At 35.1% G+C, this 18,509-nt stretch overlaps 2 protein-coding genes across 2 annotated transcripts; both read right to left on the reverse strand.

The window, feature by feature from the left end:
- Positions 1 to 1,567: 1,567 nt before the first annotated feature.
- LOC130711591 (beta-xylosidase/alpha-L-arabinofuranosidase 2) lies at positions 1,568 to 7,590 on the reverse strand. Its single transcript, XM_057561270.1, has 7 exons — positions 6,483 to 7,590; positions 5,394 to 5,681; positions 4,940 to 5,109; positions 4,576 to 4,673; positions 3,854 to 4,204; positions 2,814 to 3,224; positions 1,568 to 2,313 (listed from the first exon to the last, which is right to left on the reverse strand). Exons 1-7 carry the CDS (start codon positions 6,915 to 6,917, stop codon positions 1,742 to 1,744), a joined length of 2,325 nt encoding a protein of 774 aa, XP_057417253.1. The 5' UTR covers positions 6,918 to 7,590; the 3' UTR covers positions 1,568 to 1,741.
- Positions 7,591 to 14,821: 7,231 nt separating this feature from the next.
- Positions 14,822 to 18,126, reverse strand: LOC130714727 (F-box/kelch-repeat protein At1g22040-like). Its single transcript, XM_057564663.1, has 3 exons — positions 17,957 to 18,126; positions 16,160 to 17,021; positions 14,822 to 15,627 (listed from the first exon to the last, which is right to left on the reverse strand). Exons 2-3 carry the CDS (start codon positions 16,935 to 16,937, stop codon positions 14,993 to 14,995), a joined length of 1,413 nt encoding a protein of 470 aa, XP_057420646.1. The 5' UTR covers positions 16,938 to 17,021; positions 17,957 to 18,126; the 3' UTR covers positions 14,822 to 14,992.
- Positions 18,127 to 18,509: the final 383 nt, after the last annotated feature.

Here is an 18,509-nt window from a genome sequence, read left to right on the forward strand (position 1 = left end):
TGTTTCTGGATTTACAAGTTTTGTTGAAGAAACAGTTCTGGAACATTCCAAAAGTAAAAAATTTCTGGGTTCTGTTTGCATAGATTGGTTAATTAGGATTAGTTAGTTTTTAGGGTTAATTAGGGACTGTTAATTAAATAAAATTGATTTGTATATTTTTTAATTTTTTAATTTTTTTTCTTGACACGTCAGCCTCATTTATCCAGTCAGCACGCCCATTCATCACTCGCCGGAGCTCCGGGCTCCGGCAAGGACCTGCTCCACACAAATTGCAAACAAGAGGACCTAGATTTGCAAATTTTTCGGGGAGGGACTTACTTCAGACGGCGAGACAAAAACAGGGACCAAGTAGATGATTAACCCTATTTGTCACTATCTTTTAAAAAGAAAGTCCTATGTACTGGTTGGCATTGACGCTCGATTGGTTTGTATTTTTGGTTCATTTGCACAAATTTAGTGACTCCTTCTAAAGACATTGTTTTAAAAAACAGGTTAATTTCAACGATGTCATCAAAATATGTTCCAATTTTAAAATACATATTACTCAAAAATAGGTTTAGTTTATTCAAGCTTTATCATACAATAAAATATATTTATTATAACTTGGTGAAAGATTCATACAACTAAGTTAGTGTAATTGTTTGGCACTTCGTCCCTCTTATGAGTGAAAAAACTTCAACTGTTTAATGAGCTGGTCGTGAAGTGAGAGATTAGTCTCATGCATACCGATTGTGAAGATACGAATATAATTTGACTAATTTTTTAAGAGAACTAACTACCGAAATATGTTTTTATTTTTTATTTTTAGTCCAAACTCCACAGGGTCTAGGAGTAAGAAGGGATATTGTTAAAACTGGAAAGTAATAATTCTAGGGTTTAAATGCATACCCATGCATATTGCATATATTGTGCTCTATGTTTCTTCTAATTGAGTAGTCTGGTTTTGGTGTTGTTGTTAACGATTATGGGGGCTGGACTCTCAGATATTTGGATTTCATAGGAGTTTCTGATGTTGTCAATGGTGGAATTCCTTGCAGCTATGCATGAATTACTTATTTGCTGGGAATTTAATTGATTATTGATCGTGCTTTGGTTTACACACACATTAGCTATCATATATTAAAAGCGAACAGGCAAAAGAAAAAATACATCAGAGTTCACGAAATGAAACACAACTAAAAGAACCTCTTCCATCCAAAACAGGTGGTTTGCGTTCCAAGCAAGAAAATCTGTCACAGAATTACCAGTGTCTAACAAAAGTAAATACAACCAAATCAAAAGCTGAAAAAAAATTACGACAACCAGTGAGGTGTGGAAAAAGAGTAAACTTATAAACTCTTCGGGGACAAACTCTTTTAACAGTATTTTGATAAGTTTGTCATATTAGCTTATAAATAAATATAGCTTTTTTACCATCAAATAAACTTATGAATTAAGACTTACGTGATAAGTATTGTTTGACATAAAAATTTGATTAGGCCATTTACCCAAATAAATCCACAGACTTACATTAAATGATGTAAAAACATCTCTAAACATATTTTTCAGATAAAAAAGTTGCGCAGGCTTTACTTAACTTGATTTTGATTTCAATTTTTTGTTTGAATAAAAACAAAGTCAGAGAAATTTGTTTCAATAACAGAATTACCTCAAACCTTATTCCTGGTTCACCTTAAATTTTTTATAAGGAAACCAGTGAGGTGTGAAAAAAGACTCAGTGCAAATGATTTGAAGGCTTGATTCAAATCATCACACCCAAAGCATGCTTCAAGTCACCCACATGAAGCAAATGCTGTCCTAATGCAACTTTTCTGTTGCCAAGTTCATCAACCACACTCAAATCTTTACAAACATCCACCTTGAACTTAACCAATGCTTCTGTATTTCCTTCCAAGTGAACTTTCTCAAATCCCACTAAGTGTTTATGAGGTGCATTGTGCACTGCAGGAGGAGAAGAGAACAAGAACACAGTGTGATCACTGCTCATTCTCCCCTTGTTCTTGATGCTGAGGTGAATCTCAAACTCCAAGTTTTCACAATGCTCACCAGCAACATCAAGTGACTTGCATTTTAAGGAATGGCACACATGATCCTCAGCTAGGGGAATAGAAACCAACTGTGGTGCTTTAACTAACTTATGCTCAATAGTGGAGTAGCTTAATCCATCTCCAAATGAAAAAACAGTTTCCCCTTTGTAAAATCTGTATGTTCTGCCAGGGTAGCCTGTGGTTGGATCAGGCCTCATGTTCATGTTGGTCATTGGTACCTTGTCTACATAGGATTGTGGATACCATGTCATGGGAAGCCTTCCACCTGAGTCAGGAAAAAAATCATCTTTTAGTTCCAAACTCTTAAGAAAATATATGCTATGAGGAAAAATGATTTTGTGGCTGTTTGATTATTGTTTTGTGAAACAGTTCTTAAAACTTTTTATTTTCATTTTTTAAAACTAAAATCTCAAGACACCTCACAGCTGTTTTCAGTTTTTGTTTTTAGTTTATAAGTCATAAGTCTTTCAGCTTTGCAGAACATCTTATTCAAACTATTTTTCTTTTCTTTTCTCATGAAAAACAGGTTGTAAAATTTGTTTCTGAAATTAGGCTTTAAATTCAAAAACTGAGAAGGGAATAAAACAAGGCACGATATATATTTTTCTGTTTTTAGTTTTCAAGCCACATGTATTTCAACATTGAAAAACATATCTTTCAAACAGCTTTTTTTCTTTTCTCTTTTAAAAATCAAGTTTAATATATGTTTCTAAAAACAGTTTTTAAATTCAGAAAACTACTTAGAAAAGAATCAAATAACCCTACTTGGATTATGGAAACCAAAGATCACATCAGCTATGGCAGCTCCACCAGCTTCTCCAGGGTACCCAACCCATAATATACTTGTGATTTTATCATTGGTTTTGGCAAAAGACACATCCATGCATCCTCCTGACATTATGGCAAGAATAACAGGTCCCTTTGCTGCATTTGCAACTTCAGTGACTAGATGTTGCTGCTGTCCTGGAAGAAGAATGTTGACTCTATCAAGACTCTCTGCCTCTATTGCTAGATTTGCACCCACCACAATCACAGTTGCATCAGCAGAGGCTGCAATCCTTTTGGGATCATCTAGTACTGGATTGGTACAGTGCACATCAAGACAGCCAGCAGCATAGGTTGTAGGAACCAATGCTGTTAGACCTTGTAAGGGTGAAATATACTTGCATGGAATGCCTGCAAAAAATTTAGAACTTTGTTGAATATGATGTTAAGTAGAAAGGCAACATAACATGGCTTCAACTTCTAGTAAATGTCATGAACCAACTATCCCAAATGCTTAAGTTGTTGGGTAAATGTACGAACCAGGGTTGTTAATGGCGGATAGCGTAGCACCTACCTTGTGCTAAACTTCGACTTTTTACTAGAATAATGGGGCAACAAGGATAGATCATTAGGTTTTAGAGGATCTGATATCGTGTCATGAACCAACTATTCCAAAGTTCAAACTGCTGGATAATTAACACATGGTGGTTCTATATTATATTTCTAGCAGTAGCAAGCATTGTGACATTTTCCCTACACTATAGTTAATGATTGAGTAAACATTAGTCTTAGAACCTTTGGAAAACCAACCTTTAAATAACATCAATTTGGTCTTAGTAAATAGAAAAAAATTGGTGTAACAATCTTTTGAATACCAAATTTATGTTCCAAATGAGAATTTGCTCCTTAATAAATTTGGTTCTTCTACATAGAAATAATTGATAAATCACCAATTCAGTATGTCTCCCAAGTCTATGTCCTCATGGCTAAGTCACAACATGCCAAAACAAGTTATTAAGAGTTGGAAGAAATGTTGATACCTTCATAGTTTCCAATCATTACCCTTGTAGCATTAGCATTGGGGCCAATAACTGCCAATGATTTAATGGCTTTGGCATTAAGAGGCAGTGATCCTGGTCTGTTCTTAAGCAACACAATTCCTTGTCTTGCAGCTTCACGGGCGAGCTCCTGGTTTGCTGAAGTGCAGACATCTTTCGGACCAAGTTTTCCATAAGGTTGCTTCCTCGGATCGCCGTCAAAGAATCCGAGACGCATCAAGGTGGCAAAATTGTTGGAGACGGCATAGCTAATGTCTGCTTCATGTACAAGCCCTTGCTTGACTGCATCTTCTGTATGTTTGCCAAGAAAACTACCACAATTCAAGTCCAGCCCTGCAATGTCAAAATTTGTCCACAACAAAGTTAAGTTAATACATTTGGGGTGTGTTTGGTAAACAATTTAATTACGCACTTTTCAATAAGCGCTCATCGCATACGCACATATTCGTAAGCTAATTTGAAAGATTTATCGAAATAAAGTACGAATATATTATTGATATGTAAAACACTTATTCATAAGCTGATTTGAGTAGCTTAAGAAATAAACTCATATAGGTAGGTCATAAACATTTACATAAATTTAACTAAAATTCCAACCAATCCAAAATCCAAGACTTTTGCCATTGACAATGTTACAATCACTTGATAACTCAAACAGTTTCTTATGAATCTATGATTATGTAGTCTTTTCACACCTAGTTTACCTGAAAGAATGGATATGGCTGCAGCTTCTTCAGGAGTCTTGGTGTAATGCTGAGCATTGTAAAGCACTTCTACTGAGTCACAGTCAGAAACTATATATCTGCATAGGCCAATATATTCATGTTATTGTGAAAGAAAACATAACTTCAAACAAGGAGGACAAACATTAAGAGTCATACTTAGACAACCTAACAGTTAAACACCTTATAGACACTCTATTTTCCTATCTACCTCTCTTTTCTTATCATATCACATCCAGTATTTCTCTCACTTCTCTTTCTTTTTCACTCTAGGTGACTATTGGGTGTTGTACTATGCGGATGTACACGAATAAATTTCCAAACTTAAATGAGGGTTGAAATATACCCATTTAACTTCCATTGGCCTCTGATAACACCCTTCAGGAGGTCAGGATCAGCACAGGTAGGCTTTCCATTAACCTGGTTGTAGGAACACATCACACTGGCAACATTTCCATCAATCACACAACTCTTAAATGGTGGTTGGTATGTATCATCCAAATCTTGTTGTGTCACCTAACAAAAATCAACAAGCAAAACAACAAAAAATGATGAAAATGATCCTTTCACATTCCCATCCTCATAAACACACATTCAGATTCTCTGCAGCCCCTGCCAATAAATCGCAACGAAATCTTCAATTCAATAAACTAATTTTTATTTAGATTGATCCTAGCCATTGATTAAAAAAACTAATGGTCCATAATTCTGTAGGAGGGAGCTGTAGAGAATCTCTGCGACAGAGAATCCAAATAAACACATGAACTTATGCTTAAATTTTTCAACTAATGTTACATTACCACAGCATTGAATCTGTAACGCTCAACACCCTTCCAGTTATCTATATCATATGCTGTATAGTGTTTGCAACAGGCAGCAACTTTGAGCTTGTTGTGGTCCCCATGATCAGTCTGTTGCAGACCTTTCACATACCCCGCTGCATATTTGCTTGCAAGCACAGGGTCTTCCCCTGGTGTTTCTTGACCTCTTCCCCATCTTGGATCCCTGAATATGTTAATGTTTGGTGACCAATATGTCAAACCAGCCAAACCTACATTGTACATTGCTCTGGCTTCTGTTGAAACTACCTGTGATGAGCAGAAATTAGCCATAAACACCATTTGAAAGTTGAAACACTTTTTATGTGTTGAGTGTAAGTATAGGTTATTTACACAGTTGATCATTCTGCAGCAATATGAAACACTAGATACCAAAATATGTATGCATCAAATTTCTGCAAATTCCCACTAAGAACTTACCTGCATTTTGTTTGATTTATTATAGTTCAATGAAGAATTTGTACCTAAAAAACTTGAATTCAGATTCTCTGCAGGCCATAAATCATCATAAACTTTTTTATTTAATATGCTATTTTTATTAAGATTCATCCTGGCCATTGAATTGATTACAAAAATCAATGGCCTATAATTCTGCAGGAGGGAGCTGCAGAGAACCTCTGCTGCATAGGATCCAAATTGAAAAAGCTTGCAGACTACTCCTTCTAATCAACAATCTAAAGTTTCAGCCTCATTGATATAAAAAAAAAAGCCAGTAAAATTTGGCACTTATTTTGGCTTTCACTAGATTAAATCAATGATGAAGCTTTATGAATGCAATAGAAGAAAATTCTAAAAGTAGCAATAACCTTCCATAAAGGCTTATAATACTCAAACATGCACAATAAAATTTCAACCAAACATCATAAGACTTATTGAAAGAATTGTCAGCTTAAATGACTCAAGTTCATAGCTTTCTTCATTCAACAAACAAGGAAAAGCTACCACATTTCCCATTTTTTATAGGAACCCCTTCAGAACTATCACCAGAATAAAAGAGGTGTGAAAACTTCAAAAACATGCTTTAGATAAGAAGGAGAATAGAATCGTCACCTTTCCAATGGCTTGAAACAATGAAGTGTTGAAAGAAGCTGCAGTGAGGATAGGCATAGGAAAACTGGCTGCTCTGGGAACCACATTGGAAAACCGCGTCCCGGGACCGATATTCGACACTCCATGAAGCGCCTCAGACCACCACTCATACTTTGGAATCCCAAGCCTGCTCACAATAGCCGCGCCACTCACCAAGTTCCCTATCTTCTCCTGCAATGTCAACCTCCCCACAAGGTCCGCCACCCTCGCATTCACCGGCAATGACCTGTTGCAGAACCCGTACCCCGACAATGCCGGGTTCTTCGCAACATCGCAGGCGAAATTGGGTGTTGTTTGACCCCAAACCAGGCCACAACTCAACAAAATGGTGGTAAATAGTGTCAAGAGGCAGAGCAAAACAGAGCATTTGGGTGCTCTGTTTTCAGAACAGAGCATTGTGACCCTTAAGACTATAGCACAAAGAAAAGAAGCAAAAGGGGTGTTTCTGCTTGTTATGAATCTAACTCAGCTATATGTACTATCTTAGAAGGCGCTGAAAATGAAAAGTTGCATAAATTAACAAAATGTTAATAATAATAACACATTGTTTTGTAGCAACCCGTGATGGTTGATTTGAGTGAAAGAAGTAAGACCAGGTTATATGTAGTTGGTTTTGGCACAAAGTGGAAAATAACATGGGAGGGAATCTCTGTGTAGTTTTGATCAGCAAGTTGTGGAGCTTAAACTAGTCCGTGAAACAATGAAAAAACTTTTCCATGTTTCATGAAGAGTGATTGTTTTTGTTTGGAAGCTCAACTTGCAGTGCATATAAAAAATTGCATTAATGATGATTTGTTGTTGGTTGAATTTTTCTTGTAAATTGGAATAAAGGGTCAGCACTGAGAATCAGCATGAGAGGGTAACTAAATCATGTGAGGGAATTGTGGCGGCTAGCTTTGGTCTAGCCTCATTGTGAAGAGTGAAAACTGAGAATTGGGTAAAAAGACTAGTGAAGAAAACAAAGCAGGGCAAGTCACATAGAAGAGAACACAACACAACACTCATTGAAAGAAATTGGACACAAATGTTGCATGGCAAAGGGTTTGCTATATGTGATTTCACTAACAGCGATCTTTTGAAGTTTAGCTGGAGGGGAGTCCAAATCCCAACATGATCTTGTGAGTTCTTTTGGCTGGATCAACATAAATGATTTGTGGCTGCCATTTTTATTGAAAAATCCAAGTGAACATCATTTGATAAACTAGGAATGATTTTGTACGGTCTTGATGATCCAATCTAATAATTCTCTTTATTATCTAAACAAAACATGTATAGTATTTTCAGATTTATTTAAAAAAAATATTTTCAGATTTTATTTAATATTATTCGTGACCCTTAGCTTTTTAATTTTTTTTCTTACATGTGATACATGTATATGCGAACTATATTTTTTTTAATCTTTAGCCCCTTTTGAAACCTCCTAGTGTTAAATTTCACCACCATCTACGGGTTGCATACGTCTCTCGATCTCAAATGTGAGAACCCTAAATAATGGAAGAGATAAAAGTGACATGTATGATTAAAAGTGTAATGCAATGAATAATTAGAAAAAGAGAAAACAAAAATGAGAGGCAGGACATAATATATTAATATTGTTTTTTCTCATTTATCTCTAATGTGATTGGATGATGAGTTATTTAACCCAAACTTTATCATGGGTCATTTAGACAACCCCTGAAAATAACATAATTTTGTTTTTAAACCCGAGGACATGATATTTTGTTGTGACAAGTAAAACATAATTATGGTGTTATATAGCTTACCCATGTGATTAAGTAATCTCATCCTAGGCAAACAAAAATATTTAAAATAAGTGGATTATGACATAAATCAGTTTTTTACTTGAAATTGTATAAATAATGCTCTAGGTCCCTTTAGGATCAGGTTATAAGTTAGAAAACCCAACAATTAAATATGAGCAAAAATGAGAACAATGGTTAGAGTGGAAAGATGCAATGTTCTGTTCATGAATCATCAGGGGTCGCCACAATTTCAATGGATCTAAGGAGCAGATTCGTTTTCTTTATTTATTTGATTATGGCTTCAAATCTTGTAATGAGAGAAAAAGGACGGGAAAGAATAACTTTTATTAAGACATTACTCCCTCCGTTCTCAATCTTTTGTTGTTTTAGTTTTTTCTTCATATTCCAAAACTTTTGTTGTTTTACATAACCAATGCATCTTTTTCGCTTTTTTTCAATTTCTAACCTTACTTGTAAATTTAACTTTAATTAACCTACTACCTAGTTTACCTTGTTAGCCGCTAATTCCTACCCACTATCACTCTATTCAATAAAACAAAATTTATTATCTCCCTTACGTTTCCTAAGTGTTAGAGAGGGAACGTCACAAACAATTTCAACTGAAATCCCTCCCTATATAAATTGAGTTCCTAAAGTTAAATCATGCAAGTTACTCCTGAAGAAAATGGTCAATGTGAATTCTTTTGAAGAAAGAGTTGAGGACCCATGAAGGATTGTGAAATTAAAAGAGAATTTGCAGTTCAAATTTTGGCAAACTTCAAGTGGGAAACATGAAATGAACAAGAGTTAGCGGGAAAGAAAAATTGGATGGAGCCAAAAATTTAACGAAACATTGTAAACAACCATCATATTTGTTGTTTTGCATTTGATTGAATTTATTTTTTAAGAACATCAACAGACTAATCAAACTTAAAGTGAAGGTGGTGTGGATGGAGTAGTAATAAATGCTTCGGTATAAGATATGTGGAGAAGTGTACTGTAGTGATGGGGGATTTCATGGAAAATTGTGGAGTACAAAAGAATATGGACGGAAATAATTAGGGGTATTTTTGTCAAAAAATTTATTCAATGATTAGGTCTTAAACAGTGTGCAAAACCTTAAACAACAAAAGATTGGGAACGGAGGGAGTATTAGTTAATAATCAACGTTAATAATGATGCAAATGGTTGAAAAGTACATTTCACTAAGAGAATTGAGATGATGAGGCTAAAATTAATTTAGGAAAATGTCTGATTTTAGTCTTCACCTGAGTTTATGTGAAATGTCGTGTGTTCGGTGAATGCTTATGACATGTGATATTGTCCACGTTATTTAGTGAAGCTTATATGTCAAACATTATAATTATAATTTTAACTAAAATTTAAATGAAAATGTTAAAATTACAATTTTCCTAATTTCACTAATTAATCCTAATTTGTTTAACCATAATCCCTTATTTCATCATCGTCATCATTTTCATCCCCATCATCTTCATCCATCTCCCTTTGCTTCCATCATCTCACCAAAACCCGGAAACTCTAAACAACAAGGATCTATCCAGACCTCAAACATAAACCATTCTTCATCTTCTACTAAGAAAATTCTCCTCCCTCGACTAGCCATATTTCCACCACAACAACCTTCTCCAAATTCCCAAATCTAGAAATACTTCATCCCCTTTCCCTCACACCCTACTCTCCCAAGTCCAGAAACATGAACCTGTTCCTCCCCTTCTTTGGAGAGAGTGTGTAACATGGTCGCACAGAGAGGGAGAGAGATCGATGATGAGAAAGAGGCGAATAATGTCACGACAAAGGGGGATCCTGCCGACAATGTGGGGTGAGAAGAGCGACACGAAGATGATGGAGGCGACACATTATCATAGTTTCTCCAAACATAGGTACTTTCATTTTTAGAACTAGAATCATTAGCAATAATGAGTCGTGTTTCATTAATAACAACACCATTGTTGAAAAAATTAGTCTTCGACTTTCTCTTCATAGAAGACCCGTTAACTTTACCCTTCCCTCGATCTAAATCTCTACGAGGAGATGAGTTTGATGACGACATCTATTTAATTTTAAAAAATAAAACATTATATATAAAAATAACAAAAAAATGTGATGCTCACACTACAACAAGAACACTAAACTACAAAAATTAAATAAAACATACTAAGATAATATACTACAACAAAAACAACAAAGGTGAATGAAGAGTAAGAAATACTAACTTGAAAGATGTTGGGAGTGAAGGCTACTACGAATCTGGCATTCTAGCGACGATTTATAGAACTACTACTTATACTTTACCGACGGTAATTTGGCGGCCAATTCTTCTGTCCTAGCAAATTTGCACACTAATTCACCAAAAGGCATAAATTGTTGGTCTGTCGATAATTTATCAACGACTTGGACCGTCGATATCTCACACTCTAAAATCCTCTGCCAAATTACCGACGATTATTTATTTATTTTTCATGAAAAACCGTTACCGACGTTTGCAAACTCGGTTACTTACAAGTTACCTATGGCTTATGGATCGGAAGCAAAAAGTTGTTTTCTTGTAATGACAATTAGTGTTAGTTATGCAAACACTATTACAAAAACACGTAACGTCAGAATTTCAATAAACTTGAGTGGCCTAAGCTTAGCATCGGCCTAGACGACGCTAACTTTAAGTGACATTGCTTCCTATTTTGACTTGTTGCGTCGACTTTGCCAATGCTAAAGAGTGAAAATTAACTTCAACGTTGAGGCTGATGCTAATTTTTTTATGTCAAAACGAGCATTTCTTGTAGTGTTAGCATCGGTCCAATCTAACACTACATTTGGGCCATAAGATTTGGCTTTCAGCTTAGCACTGGCCGACGCTATGTGAAAAATAAAGTAGTGTCGACCATTTACAATTTAGAGTCGGGCCAAGCTGACACTAGTAATGTAGAACTTTTTTAACGCATTGTGTCGGCTTTGCATCGGTTTGATCGACGCTAAATAGCCAAAATTAACGTCAGAGTCAGGACCGACGCTAAATCAAATCTTTCTTATAGTGCGAAAACCATTTCGTTAGAAATTTCTTTTTAAGCATGGATAAAATTTAAAATCACCTTTTTCATAGACAATATATTTCAATTATATTATTTAATTGTAGAAAATATTTCTCACATATAAAAATCATCCCATCCTCCTAAATTTTGTTGTGCCTTATGTAAATAGGCACCCTGAATTTTCACTTAATCTTAATTCATTCTTTTTTTGAATTTAATCTTAATTCATTCTTAAACTTCTATTATTGATATATTTTTTGGAATTACTTTTTTTTTTCGGTTTACAAACGTCTTTTATTGATATGATTGTTATATGTTCAATTTTTGTTAGAGACTAGTTTAAAAAAAAATGTAAGAGGCTAAATATCAATTACAATGAAGTGTGAAATTAACTTGCAGATCGCAAGTCTACAAAAATATATTGCATGCTCTTTCTTCTAATGAACAATCATAGCATGCTTATATCTTTATTAAATAATAATTGCATTGCATGTCATGAAACATTTATTGTCTCTCCCACTCGTGATCATTTTCTCTCATTCACCACGAGTTACAAAACCAGCATTCGTTTGCATTGGAATAATAAGTATATATATTTTTCACACCCTCTTTTGTTGCCTTATTATCACATTCTCTCTAAAATCTCTCAATCTGTGTGGTAACCAACTTTGGTTGAAAAAAATGGGATCAACTAGTAAGTTCCATTCAGCTCAAAACAAGCAACTAAGTGATGATGATGAAGAAGGGGTTCAGGTCAGTTAAGTTCACATGTTCTCCTTCACTGGCTAGGTGGAGATGAAGTTGTCATTTTGTCATCAATTTTATTAATTATTTTTTTACTCTTTTTTTATAATGTTTTCTTGTTTCTTTCTACTTTCCATATGCATGCCTTAGAGTAATAATTTGAATTGTCTTGCATTAATGGACTCTCATTTTCATTATTTATATCTCTTTCAGATTGCATGTGACATAAAAAACCTCTAAAAAGAATATCAAAAGGGATTGAAAAAGTTATACACTTCAGTACTTCAATCATGCACTTATACACGCTTACATTTGAAATTCTATTGCTTCTAATTTTGAAGGGTGTTAAATGCAGGTAAACTTGAAAGTTTCTAGTGCATGTAGTTGTAATGGATGTTATAAAAAATTGTCAAAACAGATCGGGAAGACGGAAGGTATATATTCATAAATGCATACAATTAAGTTCATATTCACATGATGAAATTTGAAATCAAGTTATATAATTTATTCCACAATATATATTTCAATTTTTTATAACCTGAGAAATTAAAATTTATATATTTCTTCTTGGAGTAAAAGGTTCTAACAGTTTTGATTAAAACTAAATTAATCTCAGGAGTTATATCGTACAAAATAGATTTAGAAAACCGGAATGTGGAAGTGACAGTGATGAGTCACATTGCTCCAGAGGAGGTCCTTAAATCCATTCTAAAGGTGAAAAAGGTTTCCTTCCCGCCACGATAAAGCGCTTAAGAGTAGCTCAAAATGGTTGAAGAATGAGATCACAAAGTTACCTTACATTTGAATTAGTTTACATATTTATAATTTATATATGGGTGGACTAGTGGATGGTCCTTTTGAGACAGTAAAATTCTAAGAATAGGAATTCAATTATATATATATATAGCTACAATTATTTCATTTTGCTATTGATATTTTCTTTTATTGAAATCTAATTCTGATTGAAATATTAAAAATATTAAGGACACTAATGTTGAATTTTTTCCATAAATAAATAACACCCAATCTCGTTCCACTCTACTTATATCAATAAGTCATTTAAAAAAAAATACTTATATCAATAAGTAGATATATCACGTACCATTTTCAATCACGAATAAAAACTGCACATTATTGTTTAGCATGTATGTTTATTACGGGCAGCAAGCCAGCTGCAAGGTTTGCACATATATATAGTAATTAATTAATTGATGCATTTTGTTATTTTAAAATTCATGATACAAAATCAGTCTAAAGTATGAGAAGAGGAAGAAGAGGGGAAAATGGAGAATGAGTAAACTTGATGAAAGATAATTTTAAAGGACTAAAGATGATGTTAAAATTACACGTGGGCACATATATCTGACTAGAATTATCATGTAAACCGTTATCATAGAACCTTCTTCCCATAATATAACTGATTGTGTCTTTAAAACTACTTGTAGTGCATGTTTTGATCAGAGTTGTCAAAATTGATTGTGGAAAAATTGAATAAAAGTAAGTTAAAAGTGATGTAATTTATGTTTGGATATATTTATAGAAATTTGATTTTTATAAGCTAATATTATGAAATCCATATATATGAAATTTCTCAAATGATTATTATCCACTAGAAAAGCTACTCCCCCTAGCTTCATCAGAAACTTAATTCACCATTGATTGAGTAGCAGCCTTTTGCTGAAAATAAATTTGGGGATAACCATGCAATTTGAAGCATTCATCCCTAGTGTGACCCAAAACACCACAATGAGCACACACACACACACACAGGTCAATCTTTCTAACTGTACTTCGATTTAGAATAATGAGAACCTTGTTGAGAAGGTTGGTATTGAGTAGGTTAAGCTCCAGAAATAACATTGTTGTGTGGAACTGCTCCAGCAAACTGATCACCAAGTATTTCTGTAAAATATCCAAGCTGATGTTGCTTCTGATATTGAATTACTAGAGAGAAAAACATCAGAATAGCAGGAAGAGGCCTCATGAGCAGAATCTGACCTCGAATATGCGAAAAAGACTCATTTAAACCCATGAGAAAGGTCAAAACATACTCATTATGGAAATGGTTAATGAGTGGTTGAACACTACCACAATGACAATGATCCACATGCCTATACTGAGCCAATTCCTCCCATAAGGTCTTTGATCCTAGTGTAGTATTGACATATAGAGAGGGTTCCCTGCATACAATGCATGAGATCCTTTCACAGCTGAAAAATGCGAGGGCCATTTCTCTGTTCAAATCGAGTTTGCAAATTCAACCAAGATTGAGAGGAAAGAAAATTCTCAATTTTCATTATCTTTTCAAAAGTGATTGCACCTGATATGTACATTTAATATATATCTCAGCTCAATAGGCATAATTAACTCTAACTGACTATCATGTGAAGAGAAAACCAGTTACAGTTACAATTAATCCCTAAACTGAAGGTAAACTGCCTAACTGAACTATAAACTTGTGAAACTAACTTCTAATAATAAGTACCTGTAATCATACTTTGATCAATGAGAGATTTTATTCATTTGCTCATTTCTGTTACATTAGGAACTCCACTAATAAGTTAATTTAGACATGGCAGAACGCAAAATAAAATGGAAATAACACCCTCAAATACAAAAATGGTGCTAGAAGTTCAAAAGAGAGAGCGATACATTTATTTAGCTTATCCTTAACTAAGATATAACTTCAAATTCACATTTAAATATCCAGTGTAGACTCGAGAGAGTGTAGATACAGATGCACAAAGAATAGATAGTCAGATAGTGATTTACTCAAAATGTAAATGTAACATTTACTATTAACGTATATTAAAGATGGCTAAAACTTCAGCTTCATAAGCCCATAGGACTCCCACATATTCAGAAAAGCAATCACATTAACCAACAAAGACATACTATGATATTTTAACTATAAGAGAAGTTTATATTCTCAAATTTTTCAAATTTCAAGTGTTTGACAGCTAACTAGTTCAGCAGATCTACCACTCCTAGTTGCAAGAACCCTCCAAAATTCTTTCTCAGTTTCTGCTGATGATTCACCATCTTCACTGAATTTGGAGAAAGCCAAACCATTTTGCATGTCACCCTGCAACACTACAATGTTATGATCACCATCTGTAGTTATCACATGAAGTTTTCCAAGTAGACCAGCCAAAAGATAAGGAGATTCTAGATCAGCTGAATCATGAATAGGAACATCCCCTGCAGCAACTTTCCAAGCATCACCTTCAAAATCATACACCTTGATCTTTGCAGTGCTGTCAAGAGAATCTGAAGGATCAAGAGCATACAGAACATCATTGACAGCAACACACAATTTTGTTCCAGCTTGCCTTGCAGGCCAACCTTCACTCATGCCAATTGGCATTTCAAGCCATGAATTCACATTTGGATCATAAACTTCTCCACCAGCATCAACAAAAAATGGCCAGCAATACAGGCTTTGAGGGACAAATAACCTTCCCCTATATGAACTCATTCCAGTGGCAATAGGCTTGAGCAAACCAGCTAGAAAAACAGTTGGTAGAGCCTGAGCTTTTGCAAAAGGCATGCTAGGTAATTGGGACCATATACCTGTTGAGAATTCTCAAGTGAGTAAGAAATAAAAATAAAAATAAATCAAGAAGTAGTCTCAAATTGGATGAAAATGAAGTATATAAATGAAACAAATCATACACTCAATTGCCTTTCACTAGTGTGGTTCCCTCTTTTGTCCAATGTGATGTATAAAATATATCAATGCCCCCTCTCATGTCACAAAAGTGACCCCCCCCCCCAATATCACAACAATAGATGTGGTGTCCTCTGTAACATTCGAGTGTCACCAACCTCTGGGTTTTCCCCGATGTACACGTAGGATATTTCCTCACCCCCTCAAGCGAATATTTTACCTCTCCCACAACCTGAGGCTAAATGTCTTGGGCATACAAGTCTGGTACCAGCTAGTAGCTTATTGGTTCCAGACTTGGATGCTCCAGGAAATCTCTTATGTGTAAATCCTGGGTCGAGCTCAGAGATTGGTGACTACCGGGCCGGATGTTACACCCTCCCCCCCCCCCCCCCCCCATGCCACAAAACTGTGAGGGACCCCTTCACAGCAAAATACCTGTAATGGGGTCATATACTTCTGCAGATTGAAGGGGGATTAGTCCACCATGACCATGACCCCTTGTAACCCCTCCAACAACATAAAGCTTGTTATTCAATATACCAGTCTTGCAATAGGCTCTTCCATCAGACATTGGACTTGCCTCAGTCCAAGTGTTTTTCACTGGATCATACTGCCAAACAGATTTCATTGCTGAAGCTCTTGAAAATCCTCCTACTGCATAGATGCAACCATCAACAGCTCCAATTGAGCAACCGCAAAATGGCATCCGGTCCAGCGCGTCCCTCCGGCCGAGCCAGCTCATTATAATATCAGCAATTCTGATGCTTGAACTCACCATGCTCCAAAGGGGAAAGGAAGACACACCCTGCTTTGATTCATTTTCAAAGCCAACTTTTGGCATTGGTGGCAACTTTTGCCATCTTCTGGAAAGAGGGTCTAAGGCATGCCATAAAAGCTTGTCATCCTTGACCTTTGTTAGTATGTAAAGCCATTCCTCTGTGGTTCCAAGCTCTTTTCTCACATGAAATAGTTCAGAATTCTCAAGAGCTTCCTTCCAAGTGCGGCAAACTAACTTCAGATTCAAGTAATAAATTCGAGGAACTCTAGCTAGAATCTGAGTTGATACCTCATTAGGAAGTGCCGGAATTATTCTCAAGTTGTCGTCGAGAATGCTTGATAACAACCTCTGTCTCTTGCAAGCTTCCCCTTGCAAAACCTCAAAAGAACTACTAGATCTAGTCTTGGAACTGTTCTGACTCAGTATATTCCCCATTAAGACCTCTTCAAATTTGAATCAAAACCAAGCTTTCAAGCTTCCAAGATAAATTTGTTTAAGACCATCATCATTCTAGATAATCTGTTAGCACACAGCAAACAAACTGCATTGATGAATTGGAATTGAACCTCCATGTCTGACTAAGGGTATACAACAGGTACAGAAAAATTGCAAGTAAATCCTATGTAAACAGTGACTATTTATTGTATGATATCACATTGGAACAAACAAGTTATTAATATTCATTAATTCTTTCCATAAATCTTTTTTAGCACTGATGCAAGCAATCTACCATACACATCAATATGCCATTAATATATAAAGCATAAGTTGTAACTTCTAAGGAAACCTCATATCACACATGGTTGGCACTCTTTCACTATCACAAAAAAGTTACATCCCCAAGAAAAAAGAAGAAAAATATAGAGATATTATTCAATATAACAATCAAGCAAAGGGAATACATTATGTTGGATTTTAAACTTTGGCTTCAGTTTCCTAGAAGTTCGAGAACCTCGTCTTGGTGGCTTCTAGTAAATGGTGAAGCTGAGTTTAAGGGAGGATGTTAGATAATTAAACTTCCCACATCATTTACTAGAAGCCACCAAAGTTCTCAAACTTCTAAAAAACTCTAGCCAAGTATAATATCCAACACATTCTCCATAAGTTACCAGCAAAGTCCTTCTGTATCCAAAACAAAACCGCCACCAAAGCCTAAGAGCTCTTATGTGAAAAAGCAAATATTCAAATTAAGAACCACAATTAATTTTAAAGTCAAAATCAATTATGAGGAGAAGCTTCTGTGTGTAGCTTCGATGCCAAAATTGATTCTGGAAAAATAGAAGCTAGTCCAAACATGTGTCACACACCATTCAACATGCAAAGAATGACAAAACTAAACCAGAAACAAGAAGTCCAGAAAAGCCTACAGCAGGAACAAGGGATAAAGCAGAAATTGGTTTTACCATAAAGAGTAGAGGTCATATAAAAAAAGAAAGACAGAAAGAATCACTCACCTCATTTAGAAAGTAGAAACCAAAGAGAAATAAGCAGCTTAGCAAACAAGCATATATCTTATACTCCAGTCCAGTGAGTCTGTCTCCTGAAGATTAAGCAATGGATGCAATGGCCAATATTTAAACACTCAAAAAATTAAAAATAGAAAGAAGACTCAGAAATCAGAAGTCAACTAAGTACCTCATCAGGGAACCATACATATATAGCAAGTGGTACTTACTTACCCTCTATTTGTGTCTGTTAGAGTGCACGGGAAATACACGTGATGTAAGGTATCATATCCTTTTCAATTTCATTGCGACTTCGGCAGAGGATCTTGCCCGTGCATTTAAGGGCCACACTTTAGTTAAGTATGGTTGATGATCCAGATCATTCATACATACCAGAATGAATAAATTATTATATATTGATGATAAAGTATGAGCAAGAGAAAACACCTTTAGCCCCCTTCATTTTTCCATTTTTCATATTTTAGTTCATAATATAATTTTTTTAGATCTAAATTCAAACTTAATTTTTCCAATCAAACATGTATTCAAACTTAATTTCTCA

This window comes from Lotus japonicus, chromosome 4 (genome assembly GCF_012489685.1).
Source record: "Lotus japonicus ecotype B-129 chromosome 4, LjGifu_v1.2".
Taxonomy (NCBI): domain Eukaryota; kingdom Viridiplantae; phylum Streptophyta; class Magnoliopsida; order Fabales; family Fabaceae; genus Lotus; species Lotus japonicus.

Bases quoted from the DNA above. Each gene is read 5' to 3' on its own strand.
- LOC130711591 (XM_057561270.1), bottom strand. From the start codon at position 6,917: ATGCTCTGTTCTGAAAACAGAGCACCCAAATGCTCTGTTTTGCTCTGC. The intron at 5,110-5,393 runs GTAATGTAACAT...GATTTTTGTTAG, and splicing joins GTTACAGATTCAATGCTGTG to GTGACACAACAAGATTTGGA. The intron at 4,205-4,575 runs GTAAACTAGGTG...TTGACATTGCAG, and splicing joins AGCCATATCCATTCTTTCAG to GGCTGGACTTGAATTGTGGT.
- LOC130714727 (XM_057564663.1), bottom strand. From the start codon at position 16,937: ATGGGGAATATACTGAGTCAGAACAGTTCCAAGACTAGATCTAGTAGT. The intron at 15,628-16,159 runs GTATTTTGCTGT...AATTCTCAACAG, and splicing joins AGTATATGACCCCATTACAG to GTATATGGTCCCAATTACCT.